Source organism: Typopeltis vanoorti, chromosome 25 (genome assembly GCF_054136105.1).
Source record: "Typopeltis vanoorti isolate ZY-2024b chromosome 25, IOZ_Tvanoo_1.0, whole genome shotgun sequence".
In the NCBI taxonomy this organism is placed as follows: domain Eukaryota; kingdom Metazoa; phylum Arthropoda; class Arachnida; order Uropygi; family Thelyphonidae; genus Typopeltis; species Typopeltis vanoorti.
The window spans coordinates 35,813,691-35,834,676 of NC_143573.1; the positions used below are offsets into that span (position 1 = coordinate 35,813,691).

Below are 20,986 nucleotides of genomic sequence, written 5' to 3' on the forward strand. Positions count from 1 at the left end.
TCTAAAATTTTTAATAAACGATCTGGCCAATTGCTTTGACCAGCTGGTTGAGCAGGATTCTGGAAAAGTTTCTCTCCAGAAACTATCTGGTTGAATAACTGCAGAAGTCTTACTGAAAGCATTCATTTAAGATGCCTTCCTAAACTGTAAGCACTATATTAGTTTGTTTTGATATTAAGAATAACACTGCTTAGATTTGGAACATTGAGACCTCCACAACTTTGGTCTTAGAGGGAATTTACCTCTTGTAACTTTTTATCCAGTCTAAGCCCCAGTGGAAACTATATCCAAGAGGAGAGTCCCATACAGTTCAGTTTTAAAGGTCATGCTTTTTTTGGAATCAAAGTTGACTATAACCAAACAGCTTCTGAGATGCCATCTATGTGGATGACTTGCATTATCATCCTGCATTCATGTAATCAGGGTCATAGACAGCAGCAAGCCTTTGACCATTTTTCAATAGGATGCTTTAGAGTTTCACAGAAGAAGACAGTTTCTGCATTTTTACTGCAGATGTTTTCATTCTGACCTAGAACTCAAAGACAAACCAATCTAGTTACACAAGAACCCATATTCTTGGAACTTGCATTGACAATATTCAGTTTTTTCTTCCTACCAGTTGCAAGATAAAGTGCTACAAAGCAAAAACTTCCTTCATACCTCTTGGGATGCTGACATTGTCCTTTTTATTGTACCACACTGAGTAGATCAAAACTTGATTATGGATCTTGCAAGTCTATGCCTCTGTAAGAGATCCTGCCCTGCAAGGGTTGGATCCCATCTACCATAACCAAAACATAGTTTCTGTTACCTAGTCCTATATGAGGCAAATAAACCACCTTTGTTACTTTTATGTCAACAGCTATCTTGAATGTTTGCTATAAAAATAAATTCCTGCCAATCCATTTCACATGAGCATTTATTTTGCCTACAGTGGGAGATTCTATATAAGACTTGTCAGACTGCCACAAGACCCTTTGGTTTGCAAACAGCTGTTATAAGCTTTAGATTATTATTTCGGTCAACTCCAAGGAGTCAACACTCATCGACAGGAAGCCCTAACATGTCATCAACTATTCGACATTCACACAGTATCTATCATACCTCGCCTTGAACTCGTTCAGTCATAGCACCCACAACAGAATCTGGCAGCTTATTCAACTCATTCACCACTCTCAGAGTAAAAAACCTAGCTCTAACACCCTTGCTAACCACATTCTTGCCCAGTTTCCATGTATGGCCCCTAGTCCTCCCACCACTAGTCCTATCTTAAAAATATCTTCTGGATTAATCTTATAGAAACCCTTCAGTAATTTGAATGTCTCAATCATATCACTCCTTTTCTGCCTATCAACCAATTTTTGCATCCCACAAATCTTCAACCTGTTCTCATAAAGTTCATTCCACAGACCTGCTATCATCTTGGTCACTTGTCTCTGGATCCTCTCCACCTCCTCCCCATCAAGAAGAAACCCTGGCACCCATATCTGGGCACAGTAGTCTAGATATGGGTGCCAGGTCATAGGGTCTTATCAAGGCTCGATACAAAGGGACAATAACTTGTTTGTCTCTGCTTGTTCAAGTATTTTTCAGAAACCAAGTGATGTGATTTAGGCACTTTTGCAATGTGCCCCTGAACTTCAACTCCTTATCAACCAACACTCCCAAATCTCTGGCCTGGTCAATCTCCTGGAGTATGGTTCCACCACTGTAATATACTGCTGCTAATATTTTCACCCCAAAATACATAACCTTACACTTTGCCACATTAAATTGACATCCATTTTCATTAGCCCAGTCCTCCAAACTATCCAAATCATCTTGCAAAATTTTGACATCCTGTGCACTCACTGTTGCTCTACCCAACTTTTGCATCATCAGCAAACAAGTGAACACTTCTTCTCAGATCCTTTCCTATATCATTAATGAACAAATTGAAAAGTAGTGGTTCAAGAACAGACCCCTCAACCACCCTCCTATCCATCTCACCAACCCTATATCCAGTGCTGGTGCTAGGGTCTTTGCCACCTACATGCAATTTCTATCTAAGCACCCCCTGTAACTTGGGCATATTTGGTTCTTTTACAATAATAAAAATTTAAAATATTTGAAATTTCTTAAATAAATTATGACAGAACAGCCACACATTTGTTTGCTAAATGTAACGAACAAGGGGTGTTGACTAGGCAGGATAATCATTAAAAACCCAAATATTCAAAAAATTCTCAAAATTTAAAGCAAATTTTGATAAAGCCACGTCACTTTAATTGTTGAATATAATGATACAGGGATTATAGCCTTCTCACCAACCCAAATTGCTAACGAAATTAAAATTGTAATTAAAGTTAAAATTTATTTGAACTAAAGTTTAAAAAATTCTTGCATTTTACAAGTTACTAAATTCTTAGTAACTTGTAAAACTTTTTAATTTTTATTAGTGGAACTATCTTTTAGGAAAATAAATTTCGAATATTTGAACCATAGAATATTTTTCGATGGGTTCTAAAGCAAGTGTAATGTTCATATTTTTATCTTGAAGCATTTTACACAGGGTTTATTCTGTTAAATCATGCCAAGTTATAAAAGCAAATAAATTTGTAGTGCTTTATTTTAGCACATAATGTTCGTGCTTCATGCTGAGTTTATTAAAATTTTATTTAAAATTTCAAAAAGTGCATCGTAAATTTCTCGTAACTGATATCGTAGAGGGCAGATTGCATTGATTTTACTTTCCCATCGCGTTTCTGATGGCTGTTTCAATGTTAAATTTTTTATGAACTTTAAAAGGATTGCCCAACGTTTGTAAGAGAATGAAAAGAATTGTATATTTCTTGAATAATTGCAAAGAAACTAATTGTATCTGCATTCACTTTGTCATCGTTAATGATTAAATTAAGAGTGTGCAGCACATGGCCCGTAAAAAGCTCGGATTTTTGTTCAAAAGCAAATTTTGGAGGCCATATTTTTTCCCTTTCATATTTGCCCCATTGTCATACCCTTGACCTTGCATGTCTTCAATGGGAATGTTCCATTATTGTTGCACATAAACCATGTTCTGTGGAATCTGATATATCTACAAAACCTATAGTTTTCCCTGATCTTGACAATTCCATTGTCACAGGAAACAAAGCGAATAATAATGGTCATTTGTTTTCTTTTACTTGCATCAGGTGTGCAATCTAAAATTATGGAATATTTCAATTTTTGAATTGATACTAAAGTTGTATCCCTGACTGCATTAAAGTTGTCAATATTTCATTTTGACTTTCTTTACTCAAATAGTGTACTCTATTGTTTTGTTGTAGGGTCCTTTCAACATGATTTTCCATAACGGGATCAAACTTCACAAACAGTTCAACTAATTTTAAAAAATACTGTTATTCCTTTCATATAATTTATCAGGTGATCCATAAAAAGCTAAATCTTGGCTACCAAGAAATTTTATAATTTTCAATCAAGCATTCTAAAACACTCATGTTTCTTTTCCATTTCATACATGCTTTTCATCTATCCAATCCTGTATTCTTCTCTTTACTAATTTCTCCAAGACCTCGACAAAGATTCCTGATATGCTAATCGGTCAGTAATTTACAACAGCAGTCTTGGAATGCTGTTGTAAATTCCTCCTTTATGCAGTGGAACTATTTTCCCCTCTTTCCACCCCTTAGGACTAACCCAGACCTGAGACTCAAATTAAACTAAATGGTCAAGGGAACTGACAATTCTTTAGCTGCTTCATGTATGACACAAGTTGGTATACCATCCAATCCCACAGATGTATTGATATTGAGGTTTTGCAATAGACTACTCACTTCTACTTCATTCTCCACAATTTCTATATAATCTATTGGTTCATTCATTTCTGCAATGTCACCACATGGATGATATATTTTGCAAAGTGCTTGCTCAGTAATTCAACTATATCAACTGATTTGGTTATCTTCCTACCATCAGCATTCTTTAAAATCATTCTGCCATATACATTTTTTCTTTTACTTGCAACATATCAAAAACTGGAATTCTCTTTAGCCTGCATGGCCAATGTTCTTTCATCCTTTTTTGCTTTTCTTATCACACTCGTTACCCTTCTGGCCTGTGCTTTATACTGTTTCACGTGCCTGTCGGTCACCTTTCTCCTTAAATTCTCCATAGTTTCTTTTTTTGCAGCTCAAGCTTAATCCATTTAACCTGTACTTGATTTATTATTCTGACTCTAGGTATACAGTCAGCCATTGCTTCATGCAAACACTTCTTAACCACCTGCCATGCACTCAACTTCTAGCCCTTGTAGTAGTTGTACATGGCACTGAACCAATCAAACTCCTAAGCTTGTCATACTTACCAGCCTAATAATTCCACATGTACCCTGTCTTAATTGTAAATTCCACTCCTTTAGCCACCTCCTAAGTCAAGACCCTGTGATCGCTCTCACCAATTGGTGGCAACATGGTCATATTTGTTACAGCCAAATTCTCAGATGCAATTACCAGGTTAAGCACTCTCTGACCCTTAGTATTTTCCATTACATGCTGTTGCAGATAGTTCTCTTAACTGCATAAAATCTAATTCCTTCCTCCCATGTGTCCTCTCCTCCTTCCAATCAGTGTTACCATAGTTGAAATCTCCCATAATAATTACCCTACTTCCACTCATTTCTTCTATTTGCTTATGCATACTATCTCCACCATCTATTCCATCACCTGGTCTATAGCACCTAACCATATTTAGTTCTGCTAGTTTCAATCTCTCACCAAATAGCTTCAAATGTGCTCTTTTCTTTATCCTGCAGTTTCATTTCTATTCTTCTTGGCTGTAGCTCATCAGCTATTATCAATAACACTCCTCCCCATCACTCCTGAACACACCATACCCCTCACATTCAATCCCACTAGATGTGTCATCTTTTGTCAGCTATATTTCACTAATGCCAATAACCTGTGGTCTGGAAGTGCCAACCAAGGCCAAAAATTCTTCCTTGTTCCTAATATTCTGGCATTAGTATACATGAATTGCGGAAGCAGATTTGTCCCATCCCTATTTTGATGCATTATACTAACTATCCCATTCTGATTCATGGTCTTTCTTACTTGCTTGGGCATATTACACAAATTCACACACTCAACTGCCTCTCCAAAGTCTGCATATCTACTCCCCCTTAACTCTAGTTTCCCTAATTCTGCACATTTGCTTCTACTACATTTGACACCTTTTCAAGTCTCTGTACACCAAATCCATTCAAATGTAAACCATCCATTTTATATAAATCCTTTTGATATTGGCTAGACAACTGCCAAAAGCTTGTTTCTCAAGCTTTTGCCATCTATCTGTTCCATGCTGATTAGCAGCAGATGACATTGTATCCCAGTTATTAGCTCTGTCAAATTGTGGTAGTCTACTTGCTTGGCTCTGCATGGGTCACAGCTACTACTATACTACTGCAATGGCATTTATACATATTGCCATGGAACTTCTTCAGCAAGCTATCCAAACCTTTTATCCCTTCTATTATTACAGGGGACTCTAAGGAGTCCTTAGACTCATCGAGGAAGGCTCTGAACATCATATCCATCAACTATTTGACATTCACACAGTATCTATCATACTTTGCCTTGAACTCATTCACTGTCATAGCACCCACAACAGACTGGCAGCTTATTCCACTCATTCACCATTCTAAAAGTAAAAAAACCTAGCTCTAACACCCTTACTAACCACACTCTTGCCCAGCTTCCATGGATGTCCCCTAGTCCTCTCACCATCAGTCCTGCTCTGAAAAATATCCTCTGAATTAATCCCATAGAAACCCTTCAATTTGAATGTCTTAATCATATCTTCCCTTTTCCTCCTATCAACCAATTTTTGCAACCACAAATCTTCAACCTGTTATAAGGTTCATTCCATAGATCCTGGTCACTCTGGATCCTCTCAACCCCTCCCCATCAAGAAGAAACCTAGGTGACCAAATCTGGGCACAGTAGTCGATGTCTTATCAAGGCTCTATATAGAGGAACAATAACTTGCTTGTCGCTGCTCAAAGTATTTTTCAGCATCCAAGTGATTTGAGCTGATTTTGCCACTTTTGCAATGTGCCCTAAACTTCAACTCCCTATCCACCAACACTCCCAAGTCCCTGGCCTCATCAATTTCCTGGAGTATAGGTCCACCAATGTGATATACTGCTGCTAATCTTTTCACCCCAAAATGCATAACCTTACATTTTGCCACATTAAATTGACACCCATTCTCCTTAGCCCAGACCTCCAATCTATCCAAATCATCCTGCAAAATTTTGACATCTTCTGCATTCACTATCGCCCTACCTGAATTTGGTTCATCAGCAAACAAATGAACTGTTCCTCTTAGATCCTTCCCTATATCGTTAATGAACAAATTAAACAGCAGTGGTTCAAGAACAGAACCCTGTGGCACACCACTAGTCGCAAGCTGTCTTCTGGACTATACTCCTGAATAAACTACTCTCTGATATCTCTATCAACCACCCACCTATCCATCTCACCAATCCTATATCCATTCCTATGTTGTAGTTTATGGATTAGAATTCCATGTGGTATCCTGTCAAAAGTCTTTGCCAGGTCCAGCAGTATTACTGTAAACTCATTACCCTTATCTAGTTCAGCTGTCATCACCTTGTTATAAAACTTGAGCAAGTTACTGAGGCATGATCTACCCTTCACAAAGCCATGCTGTCCCCCATACAGTATCTCATTTTCATCAATCCATTCCTGTATTTTTCCCTTGACTACTTTCTCCAAGACTTTGACAACTCCTGATATGCTGATTGGTCAGTAATTTGCAACAGTCTTGGATCCTCCTTTATGCAGTGGAACTATTCTCCTCTTTCCTCCCCTTCGGGACTAAACCAGACCCGAGACTCAGATTAAACAATATGGTCAAGGGCACTGATAATTCTTTAGCTGCTTCACATAAGACCTGTGCTGCTATACTATCCCATCCCACAGATGTATTGATATTAATGTTCTGTAATAGACTATTCACCTCCATTTCATTCACCACAATTCCTGTATAAACTAGTGGTTCCTTCATTCTTTCACTGTCACCACCTGGATGATATACTCTTGCAAAGTGCTCACTCAGTAATTCCACTATCAACTGATTCAGTGACCTCCCTACCATTGGCATTCCTTAAAATCATTCTGCAGTGTACAGTTTCTTTTTCTTTCAGCATATTGAAAGAACTGTTTGGGATTCTCTTTAGCTTGCATGGCTAATTTCCTTTCATAATCTGCTTTTCTTACCACACTTGTTACCCTTCTGGCCTGCAGTTTATACTGTTCATGTGCCTGCAGGTCCCCTTTCTCCTTAAATTCCTTCCACAGTTGTTTCTTTTTTGCAACTCAAGCTTAATGGTGTTATTCATCCATTTAACCTTACTTGATTTACTATTTGGACTCTAGGTATAGTCAGCCATAACCTTCTGCAAATGCTCCTTGACCACAAGGGAATAATAAAGATCTAGAGCCATCTATCTTGTTGGACAGCATAATCTGCTCAATCCTAAATGGAATGACTTCATGGCCAAGCTGTATTTAGTAGAACTTCAAATTACACAGTATTGCAATACTACCAAATGTGCATTATATACAAATTAAAGTTCTCTATAAGCAGTAAGATGTCTAGAGCTTCAGAAATATCTAGGGCTCTTGAATCCAACATGTATTAAGCTATACAGAATTATAGCTTAAATACATATGCCTTAAATATGTAATTCTAGTGGATTTCAAGCTATGTTGAGATTAAAGGAAATGAGGCTGCAGATATATATAGCTATAGTATCTGTATGAGCAGCAGTTAGCTAATGAAGCAAAAAAATCCTAGGGAGCTCTTTTGATATGTAGCCAGCAAAAAAAAAAAATTATGGTAAGATGGCATTGATTGGAGAAAATGGTATAAAGACAACTTCTGCAAGGATAATTGAGATTTAATGAGCAATTCATAGTCATCCTTATGAATGACAAGGAGAGTAAGCAGTGGATAAGATACATATAGAGGTATAAGGAATTAAGCAAACTTTGTTAATAAGGCTGTGATACTTGATGATATTGCTGCATATTTTGAAAGAATGTGCCAGGGAGTCAACATTTGTTCAATGAGTCTTACATCAGGTCAAGTTCCAAAGGAGCACAAGGAAGGCAAGATTTTACTCTTTCATATAGTAAAGGTATGCAAGTTCAGTTCACTTAAACCTTGGTATTATCCAGATCCACCTACTCACTGACACCTCAAAGGTAGAAACTGGTCTGGGTAGTGATCTCTCTCATAATGTAAAACAGTGATACATTTCCTATCAGTTGCATTTTACATTATGAGAAACTATTAAGGAGCTTTCTCCACCTTTGCTCAGTTGCCCTAGTATTGTTACTACCAGCTGTTGACTTAGCTTGGACTTGCTGAAAGTTCTTTGGCATGAAACTCTTAGATTTTGATCTCAGTTTCTTATCCAGCTTTAAAATGAGGGATTTATTATTCCCTTAACTTAATTCTCCTCTTTCATAAAGGAGGTGACAGAATTCAAGTATCAAATTATAGGCCAATCTGTCAGGTGTTTCAGTGTTAAAGAAGCTGAAAATAAGGATCCAGTATTGGTTGACAATCTTTGGGTAGCATGATTTGCTAAATGGAGGTCATGTTTTTGTAATCTTATTACAATAGGGTGACAGCAGCATTAGATGTTGGAAATGGATGAATAGTAATAGCCTTCAACTTTGCAAAGGCTTTGATAATTTATTGTATAAGTTGATAGTCAAGCTAGTGCATGAGGTTGGATATTAGACTAGTGTATTGGATTGGAGATTGGCTGTTAGGTATCAAGTTCTGTATAGAGCAATATCCCAAGAGTCACTGGTGGTGTACCTCAGGAGTCTGTTTTAGGGCCACTGCTATGTTAATTGCTGGCAAAGGTTGGTTGATTGGTAGAGCCTCTGCTACTAATGGCTCAGTTTAGCAAGTTTGAGCACAGTTAGTAGGGTACCAATCATTCGATGCTGTCGGCACACTCTCCCTCAATGAGTCTTTGGACTCCCTGGAGGTCTCAAATTAATAATATTGAGGAAGATGTGAATGGGGATATCTATTTGCAGATCCCAAGTTGGGACAAATTGAGTAGAGCAGATCTTTGTAGTTTACAAGACTTGAATAGACAGTGAATGTGCATTGGAGTGAGAATACCAGTTAGTGGTGTAGCTAGAGCTTTTGCCACCCCCTCTCAATATACACCAAAAATACAAAGTATTTTAATTCCAACATTCTAAAATGTTATTTTTCTTGCTTTTCTGTTAAAAAAATCATCTGACATTGGCAAAGTCTATTTCATCACTCAATTGCTGTTCTATAGTCAGTATGGCAGGATTTCTTAAGCAGCAAAGTGCTGCCTGGGGCAGACTGCCCCCTAGCTACATCACTGATACCAGTTCATTATTGCAAAATGTAAGATTTAAAATTTGAGAAACAGACTAGATGCAGAACCTCTTGGTGAAGAGATATTGTTAGAGGTGGAAGAAATCGGATCTTTTATGGTAGATGAGGATCTAAAATTTAAGACATTGCCAAATTTGTGAGGATAATGCATTCTGGCAATAATGCAGATGACATTTATAGATTCTGGTTCTGATTAGGCCATATAGGCTGTGCACAGATTTGGTCACCTGTTTTTCAAAAGGATGAGATGAAGGTCCAGAGGTAATTGATTAAAATGGTTTCTGATCTCTGGAATGATGAATATGAAGAAATGATAAAGGTAATGAAAAATAAGGGCAGATCTGTTATAGGACACAATGAAGAGGTTTTTTCATACAATGTTGGAAGACTAGGGAGAAGAAAAGATTATCCCTCTTCTCCCTAGAGAAAAAGCTGTATAAAGTGGGTCTAAGCAAGTGAATGAAAAGGTTTTTTGCACATGTAGTTAATGACTGGAATGCATTGCTTGTGTGGTGTCTTCAGAGGATTTGAATGTGTTCAAGGCATGGTAGGAGCTGTATGCCAAATCACTTCCTAGATAAGTGACTCCATGGATCTTAAGATAATACCAATATTTTTATGAATTTTTCTTATTTTTTACTCCTTTTATATCTTTCTACATGATTTATTTCATGCAGATTTTATACCTGTCCCTTATTGTGTATTCGCTACCAGAGGCGTAGCTAGTGGGCGGTCCACCCCGGACAGCACTTTGAACCTTTTTGAACTTTTGCAGTTAATTCTAAAATAGTCTCGAACTCATTTCCAAATATTGTAATACTCCTGTGAATTTTTCTCATGATTGTAAGTGTTGTTAGCTTAAGTTCTAAATAAAACTTAAGAATTACTTACATTATTATGAAATAGACTTTGCCAATGTCATCAATTTTGCTAACAGAAAAGCAAGAAAAATAACACTTTAGAATGTTGAAATTAAGTTTTATTTCAAAAATAAACACTGTTTTAGTTTATTTCTCTATACATAGTTTAGACTTTATATTCTTATTTTTGGTATGTATTGAGAGGGGCAGCAAACTCAGGGACTGCTCCAGGCACCAAAAGCTCTAGCTACACCACTGATTGGTACAGTATAACCATAACTGTCCTTGTGCCATTAAACCCAAAACACCTACTTTGAAGACTAGAGCAGCCTTTGGTCAACCATTTGTCTGGCTCAACTTGCTAAAGCAACTTCTCTTCCTCTTTCATTCCATCTACCTATTCTTGGGAACAGCCCTTTCCCCAAAACAAACTAGCTGGTCAGGAGATTGTGACATCTCCAATGAGTTTAGAGACTTAAGGGAGAGTACCTACTCTACAACTGTCTCAACCACTCAAATCCAACTGCAGTGAACTGCATCTACAGACATTAACTGCAGTTAATGTCTGAAGATGCAGTTCACTTGTATTTTCAATTACAAACATCCATGCCCACAGCAGGATTTGAACCCACAGCCTTTTGGCTGCAGAGTGGATATGCTAACCACTTGGCCAACATGCCAGCCTGGATGTTATGCCTGCTTACCCAAACACTGCATTTATGTGCTATCTTGCAACTTGTGTGGATCAGATAAGATTAGGAAAAAGATTTTTCTGTCACCATCAGTGTGCTACAGAAAAAGCCCTTTTCTGTTTTTATGTGAAAGATTGACTGCTACCAAGTTCCAAAATTGAAGAAAAATCCTAATTCCATTTTTCTATATAAAGAATTCTGCATAAAATATGGACATCCTCATGCCTTTTGTCAGTAAATTTTATTCTTGTAGCTTGAAAAGTTCTGCTTGTTGATTTGATTCTAATAGCATGCTTGGTCAGTTAAGTCTTGCTTAATTTTTGAAGTAACCTATTTTTTTTGGAGTAACCAAAAATAGGTTACTTTTGGAGTAACCTATAAAATGTAACTTGAATCAGGTATTGAATTTCATATCTTTGTATTTAAAGAAGTGATTTGAGGTGGCAGAAGATAGGCCTATGTCACTAGCTTTATTACATAATTTCCAATACTGTATCTATCTATACCTACACTTGATCAGATATTAATTTTTCATGCAACTTTTCCAATTGCAAGGTTCTTATTAAAATAACCATGTGAAGTTTATCCTTTAACTCTGTGATATTTTGACACTTAAGCTTTTTTATGTAAAAAAAGCTAAAAAATCGCAGTGCAAGATATATGCAGGGATTTTCGGAAACTAAAGTTTTCAGAAAAAACAATGGTATGACCTACCAAGAAGTTGTATTTGTTAACGCTACTTTTGGCATTGAAGAGTTCCTTGTGTGCATCATCAGTCATCCACCCAAATAACTTCATCTTCTTTCCCATTATTTCAAGCAAAAATTCTCAGTAATTTTTACAAGACTTGAGATATGTAATGAACAATCCTTCCCAAATGACTAATGAGAAGTAAAAGCAGAGTGTGAAACAGACGGCAATAGTAGCCCAGTAGAGATAGAGCAGCTATGAAGAAGTACATATGATTGAGGTCCAGTATTAACAAAAGATCGTGCAAGACAAACTCAAGCTAACAGTTGAGTTGAAATGCTAATTCTCTTCAACTGAATTCCATAATATCTGAAACACATTCACTATATATTTCTTAGTTTTAACACATTCACAATGGGGTGTCAAGCAAAACCATATGCTGCACTGGAAACATGGTCAGCAGTTTCATTTGGAGGGAGATGTGATTTATTAGTGCCATTTTTATCTCGGAAATTAAGAAATATATTACAGACTGCAAATGTCTCTGTACCTTATTGGGTGATACAATAAAACTACTTGTTTTTCTTGGTCTTCAGTATAGTGATGCTGAAGCTTGGGCAGACCTGTTATTTACCACAGGGAGCGAGTTACTATTGCCAGGATGTGAAGATCATGGTGATAGTAACTAGAAATTTGAGTAGGAGAATTCATAATATAATTTATTGAGAAATATACTTTTTTCCTCAGGGGCTCACTTTAGTGAGTATGGGAATGGCAAACCCGAGGTACCTGATGCTGGACCATGCCTTCATGTAATATACATCTGTTATATTATCTGTAGACTGGTCCCTCCTCTTCCTCCCTTGCTTCTTTCTTTTCTTGCTCCTTCCCCTAAATGCTATTAGAGGGAATCTTTCCTATTTTGCTGTGTCGTTTTGTCTTGTGCTAACAGGACATTATCAAACACTGTAACATGATCAGGCCATCAAAAAATGTTCATACCGTATCGTCCATTGTGCAGGTTACCAAGGGGAGTTCGGGTTTTAGGCAGAGGGAACCCTTTCGAAAAATGTTAGTCTCTTTTAAACAGCACTCTGTTAGAGGAAACTCCATCAATGGGCCTGCTACCCATTTGGGGAGGTGTTTGGGAGCAGCACAAAGAAATGGTTCAGCAAAAGGACGGAAATGGCAGCGACAACGGCACCAGACTATGGCTTTAAGCAACTGGAACTTCTCTGACAGGGAAGGAGTTGGAACTGGTCGAGGAAGCCAAGCGCTACCGGCTAGACTTGGTCGGGCTTTCTTTGACCAAGAGGAGAGGCTCTGGAACTGTCGACCTGGATAAGGGGTGGAAGCTCTACTACACTGGTGTGAGCCCGACAATGTTTGCTCAGACGGGTGTGGGGATACTAGCAAGCCCCCAGCTGTCGGACTGTGTTGCTGAGTGGATCCCATTGGGAGACGGGTATGTGTGTTAAAGCTTCAGATGAAAAACCATGATTTGGCTGTGGTGCAAGCCTGTGCACCTAATCTGGAGTCAGAATATTCCACTTCCCAGAGGAAGTGGATGCTGCTTTTGACAGGGTGGCAGACATGGAGGGGGTGTGGTTGGAGGAACGGCACCCTTGACCTCAATGTGAATGGGTTGAAATTATTGGACTTCTGTAGTACTAACAGCTTGTACATAAGGAATACCTTCTTCCAGCACTGAGAAGTCCATAAGTATACCTGGCACAGGGATACACTAGAACAAAGGTCTCTGAATGACTTCTTTATAGTCTCAGCAGACCTACTTTCCTCTTCTCACATGAAGATCCTCAGTGTTGGATCTTCATGTGAGAAGAGGGGCAGAACTCAACTGACTACCACCTTGTGTGCACTCTACGGCTTCAGAAACCAGATGCTACCATCAACGCTAGTAGGCCTAAGCAGCTATACTGTGTGAAATGGGAGGCATTGGAAAATGAGGCTGTGAGGAAGAATTTTGCAGATGATCCTCCTGGTCTTTCTAACCTGGAGAAATTTGATGCTCTATTCTCATTTGCATCCTCTGATTTAAGAACAATCCATTATATATTGTCTAGGAGAAACCAGATTCATTTTTGTTCCAGTGTCATTTCACTCCATATTTGCTATTAATGTTATCAATTATTACTACTTTCTAGGCCTGACTTATCTGCTGCATTTCAGGTTTATAGCAGCATCTTAAATCTGTTCACCTTTCTGTACTGCCTCAACCTATTTTTCCCCTTGTATTGCATCTTGTGTTCCATGATTCTGTCAACATGGATCTCTCTGTCCTTACCCTTTTCTAAATGTTTCATTTGCTAATTAAGCAAATGAACTGCTTCCCCTTTATTTTTCATGCTGCATGCATTATAGATGCCAGGAGTAATGTTTTAATTTATAACCAGTCCACCTCTTAGCAACTTGATCCTTGATCATGGCCCTTCACTCTCCCTATCCTATTTATTCCCTGTACCCAACTACATGCACACCTAACTATCCAGCTTTATATCTAACCTTTACACATTCTGTTTTATCTGCTTTCATTATCTTTTTTCCATCTTCATTTCAAGATGAATGACATGAATCACTCTGAAAGGTGGGATATTTTGTATGTCTTCTTTCCTAAAGAGATCTTCATTTCTCATTACTTTTCATTCTAGTAACATGCTCTCATTGACTCATACCAAATACATTAAGATCTAATTCTTATAGATTTAGCCAAATCTGATGGTGTTCATCCAGGTAATCCAATAAGCTATTTTAGCTATCTTTGTTATAGGCCATGTGTCCATGCACTTCATGGTGCAGAGATGTGGCCTATAACAAAGGCACAGGAGAGGAAGTTGGAGCTGGCAGAGATGCAGATGTTCAGATGGATGAGTGGTGTGACAAAGGACAGGATAAGGAATGACTACATCAGACGGTCAAGGTGGGACCGATCAGTAAGAAGGTACAAAAAAGCAGGCTGAGGTGGTTCGGTCATGTAGAGGAGTGAGGAGTATGTTGGCAAACAAGTGGAGTGGAGGGAAGGAGGAAAAGAGACAGGCCCAAGCTCAGGTGGAGGGATAAGGTGGCAGAGGACCTTAGGGAGAAAGGATGGAGTAGGGAAGACTCCCTGGACTGGAGAACCTGGGGAAGAAGATTAAAGATGGGAACGAAGACCCTGTTTAACATGGGATAAAGGCATGGCAAAAGAAGCTACTTTTATAAGTCTACTAAACTTCTTGTTAATAATCATCCAAATCCTCAGCCTCAGTTTTCTGCACTATACATCCTGTGAGTAATGGTTAATAGTTGGAATTGAGTGGTGGAAGATTGGAATGCATTTCTTGAGAGTGAGTGCAGGGGACAGTAAATGCATTTAAGTTGAGGTATGAGCTATGCATATGAAACCTCCTGGCAAGTCTCTTGATTCCATGGAGGTGTGATAATACATAGCTTGTAATTTTTTCAAAGTGTATACATAACCTTGTATTTCACCACATTAAACTAGTAATGTTAGACTTGCAGTATGGGTAGGCAAAGATTTAAAGCATCCTTTATTGCTCTTTTGCATAAACAAACGAGATTTTTGATTTCCAATATCATTCATACACAATCCAATTGGCAACAACTTGAATCATAGAACCTATTGCTTATCATTATCCAGGGCTCCATGGAGTAGAGACTAATCGTGGGAGATAAAAATGAAAAGCATTCAACTTGAATTTCTTCCTGCTAACGCCATCCCTGATACAGCCACTGGACATGGGAATCAAAAAATTTGAAGACTTATCACATAAGGTTGGTACACTACATCCTTGAAACAATTGAAGAAACTCTACTGACATCTTGAATGGCCAAAGAAATCAGTGCAAAGGTTACCATTTTACAGGCAGTCCAATAGTGCAGATAGTTGGCAAGTACATGACACCTCCAGGGAGTCCAAAGACTCATTGAGGGAGGGCACCTACTTCACAATTCTCCATCTCTACCACTAACTACTTTTGTCATCTACACCAATGCCATCTACCACCGACCACAACCAGTAGTATTTTCATAGAAAATCATGAACATCCATGCCCACGGTGGGATTCGAACCCACAGCCTTTTGGCTGGAGAGCGGATATGTTAACCACTTGGCTTTGCCGGCCAGGCTGGCAATTAATTTTCTATATTTAACTCCTATACCATCCAACCAATCCCGTTTTCTCAAATTTAAGTTGGATATCCTATTAAGTTTTCCAGTTTTTTATAAATTAGATGCCAAGAAATTATATTCTTGGTTTATCATTTATCCAAGCAAAAGTAAACAGTTTGTGCATGAAGTATTTTCACAACTGAGTTGCTTGTATATAGAGGCTAATGACTTCATATTAATTGCCTTAGTATCCCATAATGCAAAGCACACATCCTTCTGGTTGTATATAAACATTATAGGAAGAGCTACCATCTAGACCAGTTTTCAACCTGAGGCATGTATAATGCTATGCATTATGGGATACTAAGGCAATTAATGTGAGGTCATTAGCCTCTATATACAAATGGTCTAGTCATGAAAATATTTCACATGCAAACTATTTGCTTTTATTTGGATAAAGGATAAACTAAAATTTCTTGGCATCTTTAATTTGCAACAAAGTGGAAAAGCTTTCAACTAGCTCTGATTCTGAGTTTTTATTATGTGACACCTCCAGGAGTCCAAAGACTCGAGGGAGAATGTGCCAATAGCATCAAACAATTGATCCCCTTTTTCCCTACTTTTATATGGGAAATAAATGGCTTCTACATTACTTCAACCTTTATCACTTCTGGGTTTGGCTCCCACTGAGACCTTAACAGTCAAAATTAGTCTTGGCCCTTGTCATAATGCTTTGTATTATATACACCCAAAAGAATGTATACTTTGTATTATGGGATACTAAAGCAATTAATGTGAAGTGATTAGCTTCAATATACATATCTTAGTTGCAAAAATACTTTGCATGCAAACCGTTTGCTTACATTTTCAATAAAGGATAAACCAAGAATGTTATTTCTTAGTATCTAATCAGTTTGAATGATTTTAAATTAGTATTGCTTTTTGGTTATTAAAATTGATTAGCAACTTTTCTTTCGCAGAAACATGACATTGAAAGGAAAATACCTTCTATTCCAGTCTGCAGTGCTTGACATAGTTATTTTCATTCTCCCCATCCTTAATTATTGCCAGTACTTTAATGTTTTCTGCATTTGTGTTGAAGCTATAACTTCAACCAGAACAGTAACATGAAAAATAATTGACCACTTAAATGTTGCTATGAGGTAACCAACTTCTTCAGTAGTTCTTGAATAGGCAAATGTCATTTCCTAGAACAGAACCAGTTAATGGTATCCCTAGGAAACTGAATTTCCTATAGGATTGAATACTTGGAAATTGTATACCATTGGAATATGTATTTGTAAATCCCTAATTAGGGTTAGAACACTACCTCTTAGTGACTAGAATTTATTCTACCATCTATCAAATAAACACTAATCTATCAACTTCCCAAGTGTTGGGGCTAAAATTTTTTTATTCCTTTGGGAATGAAAGGCATGAAAATTCATTACTCTGAATTTCATTCCAGTGCTTGCATTCAGTAATATCAATCTCTTGCCTCTTACAGTAAAATGACTAAGATATAAGATAATGCCCTTTAAACTGTGCACTTTGCTAGTTTCTATCTATCCTGTAATTCAAAATGGATTACAGGAGCCTAAAAAGGCAAGTGACTGAAATTAGATGATTTGACTTAAAGCATAAATAGAACATAAGCTGAGACCTCCACTGCAACTTATAATTAAAATTGAATATTAGTTTATATTAGCTATAATAAAGCTTTTTCATATTTCAGCTGTTGGGGTTGACAGTCACAGTTATATCCCTCAAAATTAAAACAGCCCTAGAGTCCCTTAATCCACTTGTACTTTTACCCCTTAAAAATGTGGTAAAAAGCATCTTATCAGCAGGTTTCCTACTAACAGTTACTGGAGGACTTGGATTTTGTGGCTCCTGTTATGAAATAATATGGATGGTTCCTGTGGTAAGTGATCTTTTTTCTAATTTTATGTAACTAAATTGAGTTGTCCAAAATTTCCATTTTGTTATTAGCATTTACTTGTTTCTTTTAATTAGATTCATTGCATGCCTGGTTGGCTATGAGTGGTCAGCAAAATCCACATTCCAACAAGCTGAGCTTGAATCCCACTGTGAACATGGATTGGATATGGACAATTCAGTTGGAAGATGAATTTCATTGTCTGATGGGAGACCTACCTTGTTCAGAGGCATGAAATAGCAACAGTCTAGAAATCTGCTATAGTGAACAAAGTGTAAAAATATACAAAAAATTCTTATACCACCTATGGTATGAATGTACTAAGTTGACAAAAAACCCTTTGTTTTGGAGCCTTACTCAGTTTTGAAAGACATTATCAAGATTTAAGTTTTGAATACGAAGTATTTCTTAGTCACCAAATCTTAAGATAACACCATGTAACTTCCTGAGAAATCATTCTGCAAAGATTCTAAAAATTCTACATATGTGGAGGCACAAAAGAATGAAGGCTTGTGACAAATGTCTTCAAATGACTACATTTAAACTCGACTAGCAGGTTTTTTCCTTAGTTATTATTATTCAGGCCTCCATGGAGTCAAAAGACTCATCGAGGGGAGGTCCCCCCAAGAAACACAAAGTATATCGTACCACTCATTGACTTTCCTGCTCTCACCACTCCATCAGGCAATGCATTCCATGGTTCAACCACCCTCCATGCAAAGAAACCACTCCTCGCCCTCTTGCTCAGTTTCCTTTCGTAACTTTCAGGGATGGCCTCTTGTCATCACTATTCCTGCTGTTCAAAGCGAAATAACTCCTCAGTGTCAACCCTGTAATCACTTCTCAACAGTTTAAGTCTCAATCATATCGCCTCTCCTTCTATCCACCGAACTCTGCAGTCCACATTCTCTCAGCTGATCCTCATAACTATCATTGTACATTCCTGAAACCATCTTTATCTGCCTTTGTACCCTTATCACAGTTAATTTATCCCCTTCAAATCCTGGGGACCAAATCTGAGAACAATAGTCCAAGTGTGGTCTGATCATGGTCTTATACAACAGAATAATAACTGTTTTATTTCTGCAGGTCAGTGACCTGCTCATTATTACAGCAATCCTCTGTTACCTTGCCCATCTTCGTTATGTCCCCTAAATTTCAGGTTTCTATCAATAATCAACCCCAGATCTCTTGTCTCCACTACTTCCTCCAGTATAACCCTCCCATGTGGGACATTACTGGAGATATTTATCAGCCTTGCATGAGCAGTCCAGGACCTATGACAAATGTGGTGTGGATGAGTGGTTAGATGAAAGGAATTTCTTCAGTTTTGAAAACTTGAAGGTAGTAGTCATTGGGAAGATGGTGGCCTGTTTAGGAAGTTTGCATGTATATCTTCATAACTAGGCTACATATAGAGGAAGCTAACTTCACTGGCTTGCTTGCATAGCAGTGTCTAACAGTGTGCACATTCAGACATTGATATGCATTATGGAACACTAGACAGGCTTAGGAATTTGAAGTCTCGTTGGTGGGAATTTGACATAGAGATACTGATGGTAAATCAGTGCAGACATCGCTTTCCATATTAGACCTCCATTTAGTCACCTCATTGTGAGAGGGCCACACTCATGCAAAGAGATCTGTTCCTTTAAACCCATGCAGTTTCTGTATGCACCACACTTTCAGGCAATGCATTTCACTCAGCAGGTAAAGAACCTGCTTCTCATTCCCTTAGAATGTATGAATAAGGATGATCTCTTGTTCTACCCTTTTCTCCTACTGAAATCTCCACATTAATTTGGTAACTACCAGTGAGTGTGCTGCAGCAAGGCACAAAACAAAAGTTTTTTTATAACATACTTTATTATACAAGTTCAATCCTTTGTTCTTGAGATATAAACACTGCTTAAAGATGGAAGAGACAAACATGGTTTACTGTCTAGCATTTTAACTAGACCTCCTTTTCTTGCTTTGAAAAGTATACACAATCTTCATTGTTTAAAGTTTTACCAAAGGATAATATAATTTAACAGGAAACCAAGGAATAACTATACTTGCATGTCTCAGCTGTAGATAACTAAGCTACTTGCTGCTCTTGAAAGCTGCATGCTTTGTATTCTAATACAAACTTCATTCAGTTCAGATGCACTGGGATATGTGCTGCAAAATCACCTTTAGCTGTTGATGTACACACTGATATCTTATTGCAGACTAAGGAATCTCATTGCTCTGACATAACTAATCAACATTTGCTAAAGGGAGGTCATGTTTTAGTAATCTACTTACTTATTACAATAAAGTGACTGCTTCCTTGGACAGAGAAAGATACACAGTAATATACTTGGATTTTGCAAAAGCTTTTGATAGAGTACCTCATGATAAGTTGAGTCAAACTAGAGCAGATGGGGTTGGATATTAGATTAGTGCATTGGATTGGAGACTGGCTATCTGATAGGTATCAACAAGTTGTGTATGGGGGTGCAATATCCAGGAAAAGGAGTCACTAGTGGAGTGCCTCAGGGGTCTGTTTTAGGGCCATTACTATTTAACTTGTATATTAATGATATAGGTGAAGATTTGGATGGAGATATTCAGTTGTTTGCAGATGATGTAAAGTTGGGACAAACCATGAAGTGTAGTGAAGATGTTATGGCCTTACAGGAAGACTTGAATAAATTGAGTGATTGGGCAAGCAAATGGGGATGTGAGTTCAATGTTGCAAAATGTAAAGTTTTAAAATTTGGAAAACAAAGATGAGATGCAGAATTTATGCTTGGTGAGAATATATTGTTGGAGGTAGAGGAAATAAGAGATCTGGGGGTTGATAGTGGATAAGGATCTAAAATTTAGGGGACACATTGCCAAAATTGTGAAGACAACAGACTTCTGGGAATGATGTGGAGGACACTGACATTTAAAAGTAAGGAGATTCTTGTTCCATTGTATAAGGCTTTGATTAGGCCACACATGGACTATTGTGCCCAGATTTGGTCACCTGGTTTTCAGAAGGATGAAGAGATGTTGGAAAGGGTCCAAAGGCAACTGACTAAGGTAGTTTCTGACCTCTGGAATGTCTAGTATGAGGAAAGATTGAAAAGATGTAATTTTCAGAGTCTAGAGAGAAGGAAGAGGGGAGATATGATAGAGACCTACAAGTTGGTAAGGGGTTGTTATAGGGTCAATGGTGGTGAAGTTCTACAGAGAATAGTGGGAGAAC

General features: G+C 37.8%; 1 protein-coding gene across 2 annotated transcripts in view; it reads left to right on the forward strand.

The window, feature by feature from the left end:
* Window positions 1–20,986, forward strand: part of LOC150092664 (uncharacterized) — a 154,578-nt gene that overhangs the window by 30,504 nt on the left and 103,088 nt on the right. For both annotated transcript variants that reach the window (XM_090414740.1, XM_090414741.1), the window contains exon 2: window positions 17,563–17,751. In XM_090414740.1, coding sequence (XP_090270866.1) covers window positions 17,563–17,751 — 189 coding nt within the window. The remainder of the gene's footprint in view (window positions 1–17,562; window positions 17,752–20,986) is intronic.